General features: G+C 34.0%; 1 protein-coding gene across 1 annotated transcript in view; it reads left to right on the plus strand.

Moving 5' to 3' along the window:
* Window positions 1-20,860, plus strand: part of MCPH1 (microcephalin 1) — a 123,478-nt gene that overhangs the window by 19,964 nt on the left and 82,654 nt on the right. Inside the window, exons 9-11 of the mRNA XM_041421011.1 lie at window positions 505-617; window positions 13,924-13,961; window positions 17,000-17,162. Of these exons, the coding sequence (XP_041276945.1) occupies window positions 505-617; window positions 13,924-13,961; window positions 17,000-17,162 (314 nt within the window). The remainder of the gene's footprint in view (window positions 1-504; window positions 618-13,923; window positions 13,962-16,999; window positions 17,163-20,860) is intronic.

Consider the following 20,860-nt stretch of genomic DNA (forward strand, 5'->3'; position numbering starts at 1 on the left):
TGATATGCCCTTATGTGCACAGAATCCTTGCCTGCCAACAGTTTGCTAGATTTGCATGCAAAGCGTTTGAAAACAAGTTTCAGACCTTCATGTCATTTTAGATAAACAAAGTGTGTACCAAAAGCATTGATGTGTCAATAAGGAAAAGAAAATCTAGCCACTGAAGCTTCATACCCAAATATCTCTATGCAGAGAAAGTGCACATTTTATAATAAATAGCAATTTAGCAGATTCTCTACTTGTAGTCAATATATAATTTTCAAAATACAGGAAATTGGGAGTTTTACATCTGGTTTATTTATAAGAACAGATACCCAAAGATGCAGTCAGATGCTTGACTGTCATTCCTTTTCCCTAACTGAAATACAGTGAAAAAAGAACTAGTACAAATTATTAAGAAATATCTCAAGGGTGCACAGCACTGTGCTATGATAAAATAATAGGTTGCAGTCTCATTTCATAAGATTGCATTTTTCATTTTAAGTTTCTAAATCTGGTTTCTAGATGGTGAAGATGAAGTTTCAGAGTGTCACAATACTGATAGCTCTTGCAAACTTTTTAACGAACAAAAGAATAAGCACACTGTGGGCTTAAGAAAAGCTGGAAGACTCCAGAAGGTCAGTTTAACTAATATTTTCTTTGTTAAGCTCTTTCGTGGAGGATCATTGAGTGTCTTTGTATGTACAAAAATTAAAATAAATTCTCTTTGCAGTATCAATTTTAAAACTTTCCTGAATCTCACTTTTCTTGAAATATTATGCTAATGGCCTTGGTCTTTAATCATAAAACTGAGCTCTCTGATGACTTATGGTGGCTGAGTTCATGCCAAGCTGACATCATAAAGGAGATTGAAAAAAGCTGAAAAGCCACTAAAGTTACCTGAAAAGGTGCCTGTCCATTTTGGAGGAGTTACTAAATGCAGCAGGTTTTTTTTTTTATGTTTATACTGTATCATTACCAGTGGATGTTTTTGTAGAATGAAGATTTATGTAAAATTTTCTTTTAAGTTCTGGTAAAAGTAAATTTCTTAATTTACTATTTAAGCTCAGTTTGGCTGTAAAAAAGGGAGAAAGGATTGAGTCAGCACTGAATATTTATTTTTAATGTTTTTCCTTTGTAAAATCTTTTAAATAAATATAGAACTGATCAGGAAAATAAATATTAGTTCTTTTAATCAGTAAGTAGCAAGTCACAATGGAAATGAGTGCTGAGTTCTTTTGAGAATGGAAAGTCCTAAAGCACTAAAAGATGTCTGCTGTTGTTAACTATATGAAATTAGTTGTTTCATTGGTAGATACTGGTGGAGTTTCAAAGAGACCGATCGCAGATTTTGAAACTTTTTTATGTAAAGGTTTTGTGCAGGTGCAATTACTAAATTGTTCAATATTTTAAACATCCTGAAGGTCGGATATTAATTTCCATGGACCAGTGATCTCTGGATTAAAAAGATTATTTGACTTTACTGCACCTTACTCCTTTTTACTTTTTTAATATTTATTGCCTTTATTTTCCTAAATATATTATGTGTAAAATTAATAACTAGAATGTATAAATCACACTAGATGCAAGTAGAAGCATTTAAGGTAGTGTACTCTTTTGGCTAAAGTATCTCTCCAGAATTGTTTCATTTCCTGGCACAAAAAACTGACCAAAGCAGCTATATGTAAATCCACAAACCACAGTCAATGGCTCTTTCTAAGGCTATTTGCAGAAAGTGTGCTTGGACATTTGTCAGGTTTGTTGGTTCTGATTCCTTCTGTAGTGAAATTACTCGGCAAGAGCATTATACATCAGTTCTAATTCTGACTCATTTGTCTTAAGATCCCAACATAATGATTCTGTACTGAAGACAAACAAAAAGCAATATGAAATAATTCTTTATTGTTCCCCTTTTTCAGATCTCACCTTGCAGTCAGAGGTATCTTTAAATGGTTCTGTGTGGTGTCTGCTTACTCTGTGAGGTGTTTAACAGTAGCAAAGCAAAGTGGGTGCTAGCGAAAATTCCTATTCAGTGTTTTGAGATGGCTTCTTTTATCCACCCATTTCACCTTGGTGATAACACCATTTCAGTCAAATATCAATAAAATAGCAGTGCATAGTTTCATTCATGTTATGAATGCTTTTTATTATTAAACTTATTTTAAAGGTTTTCATTGTCATCTTGGCTATGCAGATGCATATGGAGACAACTTTGGGGAAGAACAGGGATTTGACTGAAAAGTTTTAAAAAAAAAGGAACTTCACAAAAACATGCTATGTGATTAACCCGGTGCTGTTTCTGGCAATGAGACTGTTGCACTGAAAAGTTTAAATTTTAAGAGAATATTTTTCTAAACAAGATGAGACTATGTAAATTTTTTTGTAAATAATTGTATTGCAAAGCCTCTCTCCTACCAATCAAAATATGTTCTTGAAGCTTTATAAAAGCAACCAAATATTATAAACCATTTTTATTTAATACTTTTTTCCAGTGGCTATGGTTTAAACATTGCAACCTTTTGCTGACTTTTGGCAATGTAAAAGTTAAGTTAGAAAATGTAAGTTAGTTTCCTTCGCCTAAAGAAAAAAGTGGGAGAGAAATGGTGCAAGTATTTTTAAAAGTATTATTTTATTGAATTGTAGTATTATAAAGAATTTCCTAACATTTATTTAAATCTGAAAAGAAATTCTATGCTAAAAATACAGCTGTAAAATAAATGTCATTTCCTAGATACTTAGATGTACAAACATTCCCACCAATGCAGCTATGTGAGTCTTCAGACAGACCGTATTGCTGGGAATCTGTTATAAGTGTGATCTGTTAAATTCATTACTTTGCTTCCCAAAATAGGAGACAGCTATGTAAATTGCAGCTATCTTTTTATTTTGTAGAAAAAGGGTTTGAAATCTAATGCCTCTTTAAAAATACTTTAAATGCTTACTGAATGTAGTTCCCAGATAATTAGTGTACTTTAGTTACATCTCTTGCACTGTGGTGTATGCTACAACAACCATTATCATTCTAACTCATTCAGTACAGAGAATGCATGTCAGTAGGCCTTTGGAGTTCACTATGTAATGGCAAATGTTTAAAAAGCCAAGGAAAAATATATTTTAGGAAACAAAAACCTTGAAGTCTAAGTGTTAACATTATTTACTTCTGTGGTTCTTTCAATTTTTCATTTGTAGTTTCTTTAATAGAAATCAAGCTATAGGTTCTGCGTTCTCTGCTGTGCTACTGTAGTATGCTTTTGTTTTCTTCAAAACCTCATACAGGTTGAGTTTCTTGTATTTTGTTTTAGCTGAAGTCAAAACTAAGAATCACTTTGTTCAGATACTTGTATATCACAATTTTAGATTAAAGTACTAATAGTTTTCTTTATCTATACTCTTTATGTAGGCATGCTTCTTGTACTGTTAACATGGGAGATATCTAATCAAATATAGGTAAAATTGTTCTGTCAAGAAACAAAAGCTATGAAGATAAAACAGTTTATAATCGCAGCTGCATGCACATTTGGGAAAGATAATTAATGTTTTCAGGAACCTTCTATGGCTTCAGAAAAAAGATTTTTGGATTTAAAAACACATCATCACTACCCCAAAACCAGGACTTTTGGTGTGTTCAAAGGCAGTGCATACAGACAAATTTATAAAATTCACTGTTGGTTTTGAGACAGAGTTGGTAAGGATAAACACTGTCAATTAATGCTTGTGAATGTCAGCAGGTGGCTTCCCTGGTCTAGAAATCTAAGTTGATGATAGTGGATTGCAGGGATAAAATAAACCCTTTATGCGTTGTGATGTGTTTCTCAACTATTCCATGAAATTGGATACATTATTCCTTGTTGCTTTGCATGGGGAAGATAAAGTGAAATAACTAAAATTCATCTTAAAGCCGAAGATGTAGTCAAACAAATTATTTACAGCCGTGGTGAACTGTTGAGTGCTCATTTCATAGCTTATTGTCACAAAAAAGTTTACATTTATCACAACATCTGTTGCATGTCACAAATTAAATATTTTGTACTTTAAAAAGATCAGAGACTCATTATTATTAACCAGTTAACTGCCATTTTTGTTCAAATAAAAATTTGGTTTATAGTTTTAGAGGGATTTGAGAGGTGCTGGATGTCTTTTAAGGCATCTAAGAGTCTCACATCAAAAGTCTCAAATCACTAGAAATGATATCAGAATAAACTGTAAAGTAAAAAAAACCCATAATACTGTTTCTGAGTGAAAAGAAGAAACTCTTTAACCATGTGAAAATACCAGATAAGTGTCATGAGGGATGATTAAAAACATATTTTTACAAAGAAGACAAGTATGGACTTAACTGAAATTCCTTCAGTTTTGTTTTTAAAGAGATTCATCTTGGCTCATATTTCTGTAGCTCTTGGATGTGGGTGAAGGTACATCAACACTGAATTTAAGAGATTTTTTGAGGAAAGATTTTTACAAGCAATCTAAGCTCATGCTGTGGAACAAATAGCGTGAAGCAGGCCATTGTTAGATCCTGTTATCACAATCCTTTTTAAAATTACTTTATTTGTGGCAAAACAAATGTTAATTTCCTGAAAAATCTGTAACTATAAAACATTAAGCATCTTGTCAGACATTCAGGAAAGTGACTTTATGACCATATTTTATATGTGCATTCATAGACTTGTCTTAGATTGTATTGGTTTTGGGGACAACATAGTTTTATGTTTTCCTCCTGTTTTGATTTGTAGTTGCTTTGAATAGGTACATATTTTAAATACTGATACTTGAAATGTTACTGACTTTGAGACACAAATGAATAGACAGTGAATTAGACGAGGTGTAAACATGCAAGCTCCATTACAGTTAATGAAGGAAAAACTGGTACTACCTGCCTTTATGGTTTGGTGAAAATGCTTGGTGTAATGGGGGTGGTCAGAGGATAGCACCATGAAGGATGCCTATGAATCCCATGGTTTGCAACAGTTTCAAAAATCCTTCTATATGATTAATCCCATGACTATTTTCACTCAAACTTCGCAATGCAATTCTTGTTCTGGACTTTCTCCAGCTAGCAAATTTGTCCCCCACATTTTTCCTACTTCAAGTGGAGGGCTTCCAGGACACAAGCCATACCCTTGGCATCTGCTGCTGTAGCTTACACTGCATGCTTTGGGCCATATCGTAATGTCAACAGCTTTGTTATCATCCCGTAGGGATGCTATCATTCCTGACAGGATTGTCTCCTGTAGATGAACCTAATGGGTTGATTTATGACCTTGGGTCCCTAGAAATCATTCTCTTTATGACAGGTTTCGTACTAGCTATTTGGGACTACCTACTGAAGTGCTGTGGACTATTTCTTAATTTTAAAACAGTGTCTTTTAAAATCAGTGCCTTTGTAGGGTAAAAGGCACATGCTCCTTTCAGCTCAAGCTGTTTCCTGTTGTTCCAGGGACACTTGCAGCTGGTATTCACTCTTGTATATGTTGCTGTTTGGAACACTGAAAATGTGCTGTGACAGTGAAACCTGAGGTGGTTGACTGTAGCTTGTCATCTTAGAAGGCAGGATAGGAACGATCCAGGAACTGAATTTCCCCAGTTTTTTATATAAAATTGTCACTAAATTTCTGTTTGCTCAACAAATTAACATACTGGTTATTTTTTAGAATCTGCTTCTAAAAGAAGACATAGAAGCTTAAGTAGGTGGAGAGTTTTGAAATTTTTTTTTTGTCTTCATGGAATAAAGGAAGCAAAACCCATTTCACTGTTTCTTTTTTTTCCCAGAAGTTTGGTAGGCTTGGTGACTTGTGATTAAGAGACTGTTTATGCACCTTTATGTTAATTCAGAATATCTTGTTATTACTAATTTTAGGCAAGTAGGAAATTGATCAAGAGGAGCGTCCTGGAATCTCAAGTTATTTGAAGTACATCTATGTCATCTCCATCCTTTTAAATAAAAGTCTGTGGCACTCTTTGATTTAATGGTGGAAGGAAGGCTTAGGTGCAAAAAGCAAATACAGTTTTCCGGCTTAGAGCATGAGGGGAACAGTACAGAAAGTTGTGCAAGAAGTCAGATCAGAGAGTCCATGCTTGAAGCATACCTCATTGCTGAAGATATGTATGTGTGCTGTTCTTTTCTGATTTTGAGATGCACTATGTTCACAACCATCATGCCAGAAAACCACATAATCCACTGGACTGCAGCTGGTTTGGCAGAGAATAACTGTAAAACTGCAACTGTTTTCCCTCTTGGAATCAGCAACTATCAGGAGGAAAAGCAACTGCTGCTTAGATCCTTCTTTTTTTTTTTCTTTTTTTTTTTTTTTTTGGAAAAATGAGCAGCCTACATAAACTTGTTGGTATCTGGCATAACTCTACAGGCTGGAAATCCTTTTGTTAATGGGTCTTCTTTCTAAATTATAATCTTGCAGCTTTTGAAAATTGTTGAAAATCAATCTGAACAAAAGATTTCCTAAACTCCTTTTCATCAGTATTTGTTGTTTCTTAATTAAGATTTCCATTTCCATTCTCCATCCTTTTCTTCATTGAAATTAAATGTTTGATAGATTATTGGTGTGATCCTTGCAGAATTGAATTATGACAAACAAATCTGTGTGGAACAGAAATATAAACATGCAATCAGTCAAACAGGAAAAAATCTTGCAACACATTACATATGCACTACAAAAATCTTTTGTGTTTCAAATATTTGTCTGCAAGTATAATTAATTCATAATCATTCAAGATACTAAAAAATATTTATGTGCATTTTTTAAAAATTATTATTATATCCTTCCTAATATTGCTGTAACAATTTAAAGAGTGAAGTAAATTTTTACCATATGGTCTAGAAGGCTGTAAAGATTTTAGTCAGGTTGTTGATTGCCATCAAGTGGGTTACAATCTTGTCAGCAAAGTATTTACTGAAGTTTAAAATCTTGTGTATCTTAACACAAAATTAACATAAATCCTGGACTGGGTCTTTCGGCCTGCAAAGATTCATCTCAAATCCCACTCATTGTTGCATAGTTGGCAGTCTCCAGAGGACTTCAACTATCCGAATTAACCTCACACTGCTAACAATTGTGCAAACTCATCATGTAACAGTTAGGGTAAAGCAAAATGGTTCTTTCCCTCTTAAAATGGTTCCATGCTTACAGCCTGCACAATGGAAATGTGTCTCTATGCCCAAGTTCTTCTGCCCAATGACTCACAATGGTGAGATAATGAGCCACTGATGTCCCCAATGAAGTAGCTGAGGCAAACATTCATTTCTGATGAACTTTTCATGAAAGGTAGAAACCATCATGACCAAGAATTGAATGCTGACAAGGTCTTAAATGTCAAGCAATTAATTTCACTGATGCTACTCTGCTGTTGCCCATTACTCTTGTGGCTTCTTTTTTTTTAATCTCAAAGTAAGTCAATAGGGTAGCTCACTTGATGCTTTATAAAATGCTTTTAATTGGTCATAAGTCAGCTGTCTGGAGGCATTGTTTACTTCATTGGATCTTTATGAAAGCATAATCAATTTTTTGTTGGAACAGATGAAACAGATTCATTCTATATGATACTTAATTTTTAGTTGGAATTCTTTGTAGAAAGGTACAAATTAGTTTTCTTAATCTTGGTGAGGCTGGGATTAGGGGGGAGAAGTTCATATAGCCTAAAATTTCAGCAGAAAAAAGTAAACTGCATGATTTTTCACAGATCATTTGGGAAGGTGAGTACTGGACATTATTTGGTGCTAATGACAGAATTAATCTGTGCCTTAGTGTTGTCTTTAAAATGTTTCTGCTTGCCTATACAAGTTTTCTGTGTTACACAGTGTTACCCTGTGATAGCGCTGGTTCCTCTTTTTCCTATCTTGTGATTTTTTTGGGGTGAACAAGTACCCTTCCTTCACCTGAGCTTTCATCTTGGAATCTAATCATGTTATAATCTAAAGTATAAATTAGCTTTTGCCCCCCCCTTAGCATTCCATTTACAGAATGTGTTCACTTCTGTCACACTGGTAATCCTGCTGTCTCTGTCTGATACTAGAAGAAGGTTCTTCACCCAAAGAGAAGATGGTCAGGAATAGCTCCCCTGGGCAGTGGTCACAGCATCAAGCCTGACAGAGTTCGAGAAGCGTTCGAACATTCAGGCATATGGTGTGACTCTTGGGATGTCCTGTGCAGGGCCAGGAGTTGGGCTTTGATGATCCCTTTGGATGCCTTCCAACTGAAGGATATTATATGGTTTTGTGATTTTCCTCAGGTTTCACTTAATAAGGTAAAGCCGTGAAACTTTCCTGATAAAATACAATTAAGAACTGGACTGTTGCTTTTCCTGGGTGATGCTCATCAGAAAGTCAATCCCTAATTTGTACATGCTGGAAAAGCTTGGGCTTCCCATTGGAATGAATGAATTGGAATCTACTGCCTGTGCTTGTAGAAATGATAATAATAATGTCATGCTGATTGATGGAGAATATTTTTGATTGCAATGAAACTATTGGGAAGGAACATCTCCTCTCCCCTTAATTTTTGACTATCCTAAAAAAAGAAGTCCCTCTCCAGTTTTGCTGATGATCACAGACAGGTAAACCTGTCCTTCAAAGTTGCGGAATGCTGGCAAAGCTATCCCTTGCTACAGTTTTGCATCCCTATGGTTGGAATTTTTTATTTTTCTTAAATATAGTTTTTAGCTGTGATTGGTTGCATGTGAAAAGCTGAGAATGTCAGAAAGTTGTGAACTCTGGCACTGCTAGTCTGAAAAGTCTGAAACTATTCATTCTCTTTTATCTTGCAGCAGAAGTTCTAGGGGTTCCTATGTCTTCAGTTACAGGATCTCTCTTTTTTTTTTATTTGGCAGTGAAGGAAAAATGATGCCTAGGCACCTGTCACATAGTTTAATTTTTCTGTCTTCTAAAAGACTAATTCATTTTTTCATCTTTCCGCTTAACAATACTGGATTTGGTTTGGATGGGCTCATTTTTTCGCATCTTTCTAGGACCAAAGCAGAGATACTGTGTTTGGTGAGGAAATTACACTTGAAATTGACTTTTGCAGCCAGAGGAAACTTGAAAAATATCAGTATCAAAGGACTGATAAGAGAAAGGCCAGCCAGAAAGTAAATTACTGCTTTGAATAATTGCTGTTTAAAAATACTGAATAGTTGTCATTCATTATTATTACAAGTTATTTTCAGCTATGAGCCACAATTACTTGAATAAATTAATGTAGTACTACTTATAAATTGTTTCTATAAACAGCCTTAAAGTTTTGGGTCCTCATTGCAATCTTCTTAAATACAAGCGGAGTGAAATTCACAGATTTTTTTAATATTTCTGTGCTACATACAGCTCTGTCTTATGGTTCGTATACTAGTAAGACTGAAGATTATTATTTCTGAAATGCAGTTGTGAAGATGAAAATTGAGTACAAGGGTAGCAAAGCAATTTCAAAACCATCTGATGGACTTACAATAGCCAGGGAAAAAAGGGATTTGAAGATTATAAGACAGATAGTATAATATACTCTCCCTTAAACTGTCTTTGCTCACACATGCACTGTTTTCTTCCTGCCTGCCTCCCACCCTCCAAAAGTTCTTTATCCCTTGTATATTCGCCAAACCACTTAGGGTATCTTGTCGAGTCCTGAAGTTGAAGATCTTTTTTAACTCCACTAAAACATGTATCTGAGTTTGAGACTACTCTGAGGCTTATTTCTTTCAGAACTTCAGTCAATTCTAAGGCACAAGAGGAGCACTTGAACTAATTCATATACAATTTAAAAGTGCTTTAGTTGAAATAATTTAATGAAAAATATTTGAGACCTGGGTTCTTGATACAAAGATAAAATGAGATCTACTATACATAGGCTGGAATTTAACCAGTGACAAATCTAAACCTATTCCTATCAAATTAATTCTTTGCATGAATACACTTCATTCTTGAGAGCTAGTCTGGGAAAACATTTTATGGTCTGATTTTTATTCATTTGTCACTTATGAAAAAGAACTCATTACATGCTTTACAAAGCAAAGTTTGAGTTCACCTTCTTGACAAGCAGGTTGTACAAAATGGTACTTTTTTCTTCTTGTCCTTCAGCTCCAAGAAACACCAGCTCAAATTTAGAAGAGAAAAAGAATATATTTTGAGGCTGGACACCTCTTTTGTGGTGTAGGTCAGTTAACAAATAGGAAGTATCACTTCTAAGTACTGGAGAGATTTACAAATACTGTTTCCTTCTAGCTACTGAAATGAATGTTCTATATTTCAGATGACTTAGAAAAATCTTGTTGGCAGACACTAAAGAAGTACTTAATGCAACAGTGCTTCTAAGAAATATATAAAGGAAAGCTGAAGCTGTAATTTATAACAAAGTCTGTATTCCAGACCTCAAAAATAATTCAGAAAGCAACGTGTGCTCTGATTCAGAGTATGGATATGCAACTCTCCAGGATTCAGAGATTAATGGTAAATAAAAGGACCAGTTAACTTAATACCACCTTTTCCAGTGTTTTATTAATAATACTCCTGCTACAAACGTGCATTAGAACTCATAATGGATGCTCACCAGATGTCTTTTTGCTGGTCAGAAAAGTAAATGCTAACTCTTTTTTTTTCAGTAAAAGCAACATGTAAAATTAAACAGACACAAAAAGCACAGAAGAAAAATTGCATAGTAGGGGGTGGGGGAGAAAGCAATTAACTTGAAAAATGTAGAACTGAAAATTAGAACATAGTTTGGCTAAGTTTTCCACTTGGTAACTGTAATTAAAGAGTACTGCTTGTCTTCCTGAAGCAATAAAACAAAATATTGTCTGCTTAGCAAATGACCTTTAACTTGCAAAAATATGCAGTTCTGAATGCAAATGAAATAATAGCTTGAAAGAAATTAAATTTATTTCCAATTTCTCCATTTTTCATGCACCCTTCTGCATTCTTGAGTCTTTGAACCACTTCAATGTGCACTGACAAGACATTTGTTCAGAATACTCACTGCGTTACCCTGTATACCATGTGTTGTGACATAAAAACTACAATTCAAATTCTGACCTTGCAGGGTAAGGTCAGGACAGGCTGTAGATTTCCTGATTTGTGTGGATCCACTATTTTTACTTACCTATAGACATAGTATTCAGGAACTCCTAGCAAACATTTCTGCTCTGAAGCTGAAGAAGCAGCTGTAGGATCTCAAGCTGCACTGGCCTTGGTTTATAGTATTGCTTCTTTTTAAGCCAAGTTTGGCAAAAATAGTGATATGATTAGTAATACTTTCATAACGTTTATAAAAATTGCGAGGAAGGGTATTTTTCTGCACATTCTGAACTGATACATCAGGATCTACTTTAGAGCTAATACTAGACAAACACTCTCAAGAACCTAGTGCAATTGCTGTGTGTGGGTTTAACTCCAGACTTTTAGACAAGGAGCTTGATTGTGACAGCAATGAGGCCTGGCTTCAGGAAATAGAGGAGAATGTCATGACCATGCTGAAACATACACATTTGATGTAGATGAGTTTTTCCACCCAGAAAGACTGGACGGAGCAAACCAAAACCTTGGTTTTAAGCCCTGTTTTTTACCTTCCTGGGCTGTTACATCCCAGAGTCCTTTAATGCTCATGAGTTTATGGAGATCCTACAATGTATATTAAGACAGTGTGAGGCATATGCTCATAGTAATGTGGCCTCACATCTGATTTTAATCATCTGACCGAACCTGTGCAGTAATGTGCAGTCCTTTTGCCCCAAGAACCCTTACTCTATATGTTACTAGATGTCTTTTTTGAGTGTTTATTGTCAAATTTTGAGTGTATGTAACTTAATACTAATATATTAATATTATGATAGATATATTTGATGTATATTGTTGCATTGTCATTATTTTTGCTCAAATTATTTGCATATAAAATTCCAGTGTAGAATTGAGTTGGAACTTTCAAGAGCAATTAAATGTGACTGCTTGTTTGGAGTTGAAAGTAATGCAGTAGAAATTCTTTTGGCTAAGAATAGAACCAAATTTCATCAAGATAAGTGCATATTCTTTTTGTCTATCAGGCTAGCAGTAGAGTGAGACATCATCAGTAAGTATTGCTGGCAACAAGTTAGAATTTGGAAACTTGTATTTCCAAAAATACTGCATAGAATTTCTTTCAAATATTTCAATGCAAAAGTTTCATCCTTTTTATTTTGAAGTTTTATTTTGTTTCATTGTTATTTGTGTTTATATTCTCACATTGCATACATGGTCAGTTTTAAGTATTGTAGAGCTTACATAGTGTGGTCTGAGTGTATGTTTATCATTAATCTTAAAAATTATTGAATATGCTGCATTATGTTACTTCTGAAGACTTAAATAATATCTGGATTTTGCATTTTTTAAATGTACACAACCGCAATGAAATTGCCATGTGTATGTTGAAATGAATGAAACTACTACTTGTGTTATCTTTAATCTGCATTGTCAATGGTATCTAAATTGTGTTCTGTTTATGCAAAGAGTCTTCATATAATGAATAGTCATGGTGCACATTATTAGTCTACATTCTATTAGTCTAATAGTCTACACAGGTATTTCCAGCACTTTTCTTAAATGTGAGAGATTACTTAGTTGTTCAATAGCGAACTGTTCTGTACTGATAACAGAGGTCAGATGGAATTGCATTAGATTTCTCTCTTCTGTTCTTTGATTCATTACTGGGTAAAATGAGCTGCCCTGAAATATTTTTTTATTGCCTGTGCTCCCAATCAGAAATATTTATGTACTCTTACTTCAGTGCATTACTCAAAAGAAACAGAATTTTAGTGGAGACTTGGGAAGCTTACCACTTGTGGTCGTGGTAATATATTGGGGGGCAGAAGTTGGGGAGTTAGTATTTCATATGGAGCAGTAGCTATGTGGAGAAGTAATTTAAATTCATATACTGATTTTGAAAATTAGAAGAAGTTTTTTTAAATCATTGTATAAAATTCAGTCTCCTTTTCCTACAAAATCAAAATGTTTGTATATATATATATTTGTGCATGTTTATGTAGCTACAAGTAATTGTTAACTAAGATGATCAAAACCTCTTCTTACATATGTTTTTTAATTACCATCTTCTATGTAGTTATGTATGTCTCTGATACTGCTAAAATTGATGTTCTGTCCTGCTTTTGTGCATACTGGAGGCTTTCATGGTCAGTGGTGGTGAACTTCCTCCTCTTCTCACCTCTGTAACAATAATTCTTCCCAAGGTTATTTTAAGTCCGTATGGGGCAAACATTCCTGCTTCTCACATAAGCTACGGGAAGTATTACAGGAGAAGGGAGTACTGCTGTTTAAGGTGTCTCAGAATTGCTGATTTGAAGATTGCTGTATTCTTTGAGTATGTTCTGTTTGTGATATTACGTGGACAACTTTTATTCACTAGAAATTACTGAAGAGTTGAAACAATGTTTATTTAACCTTGACATAAAGTACTGATGTTGTGCCAAAACCCCCAAAAATACAGTATCAAAATAAAAACAAAATCATTAAAATTATATTTCTTGTTTCGAAGCGTCCCAGCCAGTTTCTACCTTTCTTTTGGAAGAAACTGGAATTTTAAATTGCAGGTTTTCTTTGTTGTGGGTAAGCTTCCGTTTCCATCTGTTGAAAACTTAGTAGACCAATACTGACCTTATTTCTGTGGCATCTCAGGCTGGAAATCCTTTGCATTTTGCTTTTACTAAAAAAAGCTTACATTCCTGTCTTCTGCTATATCTTGTGCTTTGACATAAAACATTATTGAAGGGTTTTCCTTCCTTCCATATCCTCAGAGTTTAATATTTCTAGTATATGTGCTAATTAGTACAAACTTTTCCCCAGGTGATATTATAGTTATGAAGTGGTTTGCTTTTAACATAACATTTTCTAATTTAAGGGGTTTTTTTCAAAGGGATTTTTTTCATATTTTTTATGTTTTCTTGTTTCTTTCATGTCTCTAGCCAACAAGGACGCTAGTTATGACAAGTATGTCTTCTGAGTAAGTATTAACCATTTTGACTCTTTATTCAGCCTACCATTTAAATTTGAATATTGATATAATTTTTTATGCTTATAGAAAATTAAATTTATCTTTGGGCTCTGGACTTTATTTCGTTCTGTATTCTTTCTAGAAAGTTGTTTGTACATGTATATTTTGTTGTTATTAGCACTCTATATATATATATATGTTTTGTTGCTATGGTGGAGACTAAAGTAGTTCTATAGGTGAGTTTAACAGGGCTTCAGAGCAATAAAACTAAAATCTTGAGCAAGTTTTGAATTTATCTGAAAGAAATGTGTATCATAGTTGTATGTAGTAAATGGTTCAGCCCACCACGGCCTTTTTGGCGTACATTTTAATTATTTCTATTTAAAAAGTCATAATCTAAAGCATCAGTTTAAAATGTTTTATTTCATATGAATAGTTGCAGAATAAATATCAGTTGTAGGCTTTCTAGTGACTTAGTTTCAAAACATTAGAAGCAGCTGCCACTGCATATTTTGGGGGAGAGTTAATAATTTTCTGGCATGTTCTTATCATTCTCTTAAAAGTCTTAAAGCATAAGGAACATCCAACAAAAACATGATTCCATATTTTATACTGCACTTGCTTACAGTTTTTGAATTCTTTTTCAAAACTCAAGATATTTATACTACCCAAAAATCTGTTTCAGGTTTGCTGTAACTAAATGTTGACAGTTACATAGAAATAAGTACTCAGAAACAGCATTTAGTGGCTATGCTTTCAGAAGTTTTTTGTAAGAGGTTATCAATAGCTATTAATAAGTGTACTTATATATGCCAGAAACATAAAACAGAATTAATATTTTTCTTGTATTTAATGTGACTGGATGCTAGTAACACCAGGACTATAAAATGAACCTCACAAGTCATTCAATGCAGAATCACCGTGAATCATCACTACCGTGCAGATAGTAGGGGAAGACAGAGGCTGTGGTCTGCCTGAAAGAGGAGAACAAATCCTGGCTGAGCTGGGGAATTTTATTTTTTTTTAAACAGGTCATTAATATATTATTTCTTTCATGTTCTTGTAAGTTGACTTTTCCCACCACCCAGTTACTACTTCCTTAAATTAAATTGTCTGGGAATAAAAATTGCTTTTCTTCAGAACCTTTTCATCAAGACTGCTTTTGGCTGACTACAATTGTAGGCATTCACCAGCTTGTAAATGGGTGAAGGGAAAAGGATTACTTCTGACACAACCAAAGAAGAGAAAACAGTCCTCCAAAACACAACCCAGTGGTCAAAAGCCAATTCTACTACCCAGTAGCTACAGCCTCAAAAAGTGGTTCCTTAGAATTTACATTTTGAGATGCATGAGTTCAGTGGTTTCATGGCATTGGGTTTTGAGGTTATAATAAATGCTGCTCACTGATTCCCATACAGCTATCTAATTTTCTGATTTAAAAATTAAGTGAAATTTTGCTGTAAATTTTCATCCACCAGTTTTTGCAGCTGTCTCGAGTATAAACTGGTGAGTTTTCTCTGCAGTTTGTAAGACGTCTTCAATTCAAGACTTGTACTACAGAAATTTTTCTTCTCCTTGTGAGGAATTTTGTGCAGACACAGCAAGAATTTAGAAAAGGTTCAGGTAAAGCATGGAGCATGCAGTCTGAGCAGAGCCAGCCCCTATGGGTTGCAATGTTGCAAAAACATTGACTTGTAAGCTATACCAAGCTAAAGCTCACAAAATGAAAAGGGAATACTAAGAATTCTAGTAACAATCAAAGGAATATAGCCAAGGCCAGAATTCATACCAGAGAGAGCGTTAGTCATAGGATTTTTTTAAGTATCTTAACATACAATATCACCTTTTGATTTAATTGTGACATTCGTTTGCTGCACTTTTTTCACTATTCTTTTTGTTTGTTTGTTTTAAACTTCTTGAAAAATGATTGCTCCAGTTTTTGTGAAGAATTTTTTTGCAGTTTGGTTGGGATTCTGTTAAGTGGTGTTTGTTTTAGCTGGGATATTTTGAGAGTTCTACCAGACTTCCTTTCTGTGGAGTTAAATGTAGTGAGAATGAAGCAACCCCAAAGGCTTCTGGAGATGCTCTGAGTGCACTTGCATTGTGTCTGTGATCAACTCAGAAGTTTTGCCTTAAAGGATCACCACTGCGATAGTGTAGCTGTGTTCAAGGTTGTGACTAATTGCTTTCTCTTGTGTTGCATGGACATTTCCAAGTTAGTATGAGGAGTAGAGGAGGCCACCAGAATTTTGCTTTATTTTACAGATCTTTAAGGATCATTTATAATTGTAAAAATAATCATTCATAAAAGCAGTAAATTGTTATCATGCAACAGCTTTTCTCTTGTGATACCAAAGTCTTCCTGTTTTCATAATTATATATTTATGTGCTCCTGCATAGCTATGTAGAGAGTTTAAATTAAAATTCCAGTTATAGATGGTCATTCTGGAATTTAGATCTAATTTTATGTATTTCATTATAATTGTATTTAAGGATAAGTGAATTTTTAATTGAAACATTGGCATAGATGTGTAGGTTGCAAGCCAGATAGAACTTTAGGACTTTTCTAAATTTAGACACAGCATTATTTAGATGCTGAAAATCTGGGTCTTCTTAATGAAATGCCGTTAAATGTGCTGTGTCTAAATGTTTACATTTCTTGGTACTATTTTTTATAGTACAATAAAAGAAACAAAGAATTAGGCTCTGTTGTGTTGGGCATTGTACACAAACAACATAATAGATAATTCTGCACTCAAAAGCTTTTATTTAAACAGACAAGATAGATGTGGGGGGCTAAAGGGCTTTGATGTGCAAGTAGATGTGATTGTGTGATAATGGAAAAGGGTCTGTTAGGACTCTGGAGAGGTTAATGACTTTAGAGCTAGCAAATGGGTAGAGGCTTAGTGAGAAAAGGATAAAAAATGTTTAGTGGGGAAAGAAATGAGGTGGATTTGAATTAATTTGTGATGTATGAATATGCTTCTATAATTCTGCCTTCCTCCATTCAGTGGTGCATGGGCTTTTTTACCTTTTCTTCTTGTTAGGAAGCAAAATACAGTAATTCAGGTCGTGAAGAAACTTGGAGACTTTTTGTGCTCAAATGAAGTGTGTGAAACAACAAGTCATGTAGTTACTGGGAGTCCTCGTCGTACCCTGAATGTTATGCTGGGAATTGCTCGTGGGTGTTGGATTGTTTCTTATGAGTGGGTAAGAAATGCTTTCTAACTTTACTGCACAATCAATTAAATTTAGTTTGTACAGCTGAAATATCAACCATGTTTGTGTCCATGCTGCCTGCAATGATGCCAATGTTAAGTTATTCAGGCTCACTTAGAGTTAGTTCAATTAGATGAAATTTGTCTGTGTGAAGATCTGTTAGTTAGTTACAGTTTTTCAGTGCTTAATTTAACCAAAATATTCCTGTGTTGTACCTCATTATCTAGTTTAGAAAGAGGACTTATCTCATGGATGAGAAACTCATGTCCCATGCATTATTTTTGGACAGATAAATTTCTGCTCAACGTTAGCCAACTCACATTATTCAGATTGAACTTTTTATGTCCTGATATAATGTATTTCTGTTATGTTCTGAAACATGTATTGTGTTCAGCATTGGAAAAAATTAAGAGAAATTCTTAGATATTTCACTGCAAATGGGAAAAAATGTAAAATAGGAATAGTGGTGACTGGGTGGGGAACTTATCTGTCAGCCCAGGCTTAAACCATCTCAATTGCTCACTGTAATAACAGAGATTAACCACCCAATGTGTCATTGAAGATGACAGTTTCTCAGCTTTCCTCATGCTTCAACAGAAAAGGGTTGTTGAATAACTAAATTTTGTAGTTTCCTCTTTCTTAGAAATACTTTAAAATTTGCTTGTTGAGTGGAAAATAAACTGCTGCCTTTTTGTTTTCAAGATGTCTGGCAGTCACCAGTATGAAACTTGTCCTATATGATACATATGCAGTTATCTGAAGTTGTTGTGGTATACTTCAGGTTTTTCAGAAGTTCTTGGTGATTAATTTCCCTTGGAATAGAGGGTTTTCATCTTTGGCCGTCTTAAGGATCCAGTAATGTGCCTTTGTGGCAAAAGAAAACTAATAGCATCCTTGGCTGCATTAAGATGAGCATATTTGAGCAGGGGTTTTGGAGAAGAACATCTCCGCAGACTCATTCCAGCCTACTATATGATTCTTTGCATCTATTAGTTAAATGCACTAAATTATCTGTCCCATGCTTACCTTTGTATGGAGCATTAAACAAGTCACAACATAATTGTCACAAGTTACTTTTTCATAACAGGGTGCTCAACATGAAAGCTGCCTTCTTCCTTGAGAAAAAGCTTCAAATAACTACTAAGATAGCTAGAGATCGAGATAAGTACTACAAAATAGTTTCCTGTCTTTGTACATAAAGCAGTATGGATAATAAGTATTCCAACAAGTGCTGTCCTAGAATTTCATTGCCCATTTTATGCCTTATACCTCTGTGAAAAAATGCATGGTGAGAATATCTACCTATGCGCTTCATAGAGCAGTATGGAAATGTTTGATTGGAAATGTTGTCCTCTTGTCTTATGGTCTACCTTGTAGACCCATCATGGGATCATCTGTACCCCTCGTATAATACCAACAAGTTGAATGAAATTGTTCCAAGAATTAGTTTGTCCCTGTAGATGTTATTGGATCAAATGCTGATGCTGTTTTCACTCATTTTATTAGGCTGCTATTTAGGCAAAGTTCTGAAGTTACTGGGAGAGATGCATGAGAAAGAACTAGAGACAAAGTTCAGATCTCCAAATCAAGTTTGATCTTATATTATCTGCTTATCTGGAAGATTTCTATTCTTAGGACCGTGCTTATCTCTTTCACAGAGACTAGGTACAACTTGGCCAAAAATGTGTATTCCCTCTATTTATTTATTTCTGTATTTATTTATTTATTTAACTGAAATAAAACAGTGCTTTGAACCTTTCTAAAAAAATATTTCTTCACCTGTTTAAATCATTGAATCATATGATATAAGTGCTTCATTGTCTTATTTCATATTGTGCCAATGGCCATTTGGCCATAAGATGGCCAAATACTTTTGCCGTGTTTTTACCCAATTTGGTTAACTAGAGAACAGTAAACTGAAGCCTTACCTAGCCAGAATTGAGGAATTCAATAGAAAATTAGTCAGGAAAATTTCATCTAAGAAAATAATCTTCTCCTTTTATTGGTGCTACGTAACTGAAGCCTTTAAATGTAATCAATCCTACCATTAGTATTTTCACTGATAAAATAGTTCAGATTGGATCATTTAAAAAATCAGTCAATCTGGAAAAATTAGCAGTACCTTATAAACATGGCATTACTTTTGAGCAGTGATGATTGTCTTTTGGAGATGTTTATCAGAGTTTCAAGAATATATTTACCTCTGCCTTTTGACTTGTAATGTGGACATAATTTGGGATGAAGTAGTTTTTTTCTTCTGAGAAAAACTTAAAATGTTATTTTTAAAGATGGATGTTGGAGAAATACCAAATTTACCATCAGACATTTAACCTTCATAGCATCCATTTACATTTTCAAGATGAATTATTCAAGTATAAATACCACATGATCATTCATTGTGCTAGCTGGATAGGTGAGAGACCTTAAATAATTAAACAAATTATGTGTTTTCAAACCCTTTGAGCTAACTCTTTCATAACTGCACATTTGAAAACTTCCAGATAGGCTCTTTATTCTCAATAGAAACACACATTCAGAAGTATTCAGCTAAGAATAATATTGCAAATCATAACTTCTTTTTGAATAACATAAATCTGAAGCAATTTTTGGTGTTGCTGTGAAAATATTACTGGTTGACAATTTGCCAAAGCCAGAAACAAATTTTTAGTGACTTGGAATGGAAAGCTCTTGTCTTTGTTTTCATGAAAACTGAATGTTTTAGTGAGTGGTGACCTAATTATTTACTGCAGGACCTGTTCATGAACTCAGTATCCAATTTTCTTTTTATCTAAGAGAGTAGATATGATGCCTTTGTACTCAATTCCAGAACTATGATAGACAAGCATTAATCCATCTTTTGTTAAGACAAACAAATTTCATTTCTAAACAAAGTTCTGTAAATACTACAAGGGTTGATAAAGGTCATTGCTGTAGAATTGGCCTGGAAAATGAAATAGGATTACTTAATCATAACTAATCTTTTGGGTTTATATTTTAATCTATTTAGGTTGTTTTCCAGCTACTTTTGATACAAACATGATATTGGTACTATAAGGACATGATGTATATGTAGTACAGCACAGTACATCTGTTCCTGCTCAAGTTTATTTATGAAGAATTTTTTTTACTCTAGTATGTCTATGAATTTTATTCAAAGTTACAATTTTCTTGGTTCAGTTAAAGTTGATTTATATTGTGATTAAAAGAGAAATTACATTAACAAGTTTCTTTTATGTTCAATAAATATATACAGCTATATGTATAAAGCCAAGAGGCTTTGATGTTATTATTGTAATTTGTTAAAAGTAATTATAAAAAATATACACAGGTACCACCCTAAAATTTGTAACTTACAATCCTAAGTTGCAGTCTTAACTGTATTTTTTTAAGAAGTTACAATATTTTTCTTAGCTGAACATTGCAATGCATTATTGGGTTTTTAATATTTTTAAAGGTCATTGATTTATTAATGTGCTTAACTCTTATTTTTATGTTTGGTGTGATATACTGTCTATAGAAATTATTTTCTCTTTTTGCACAGCTGTTACGTTTTCAAATATTTGATTGTGCTTTTTCTAAAAGTAAACATAGTATTCTTTGGGTGTTTTGTAATCAAATTTAGCAGTAAGTCTAAGGATATGCTGCTTTTTATTGTGAGCAAAAAATTACTCTTCATTTCCAATAGCCTG

Source organism: Onychostruthus taczanowskii, unplaced genomic scaffold (genome assembly GCF_017590055.1).
Source record: "Onychostruthus taczanowskii isolate IOZ18803 unplaced genomic scaffold, ASM1759005v1 scaffold11, whole genome shotgun sequence".
Lineage (NCBI taxonomy): Eukaryota > Metazoa > Chordata > Aves > Passeriformes > Passeridae > Onychostruthus > Onychostruthus taczanowskii.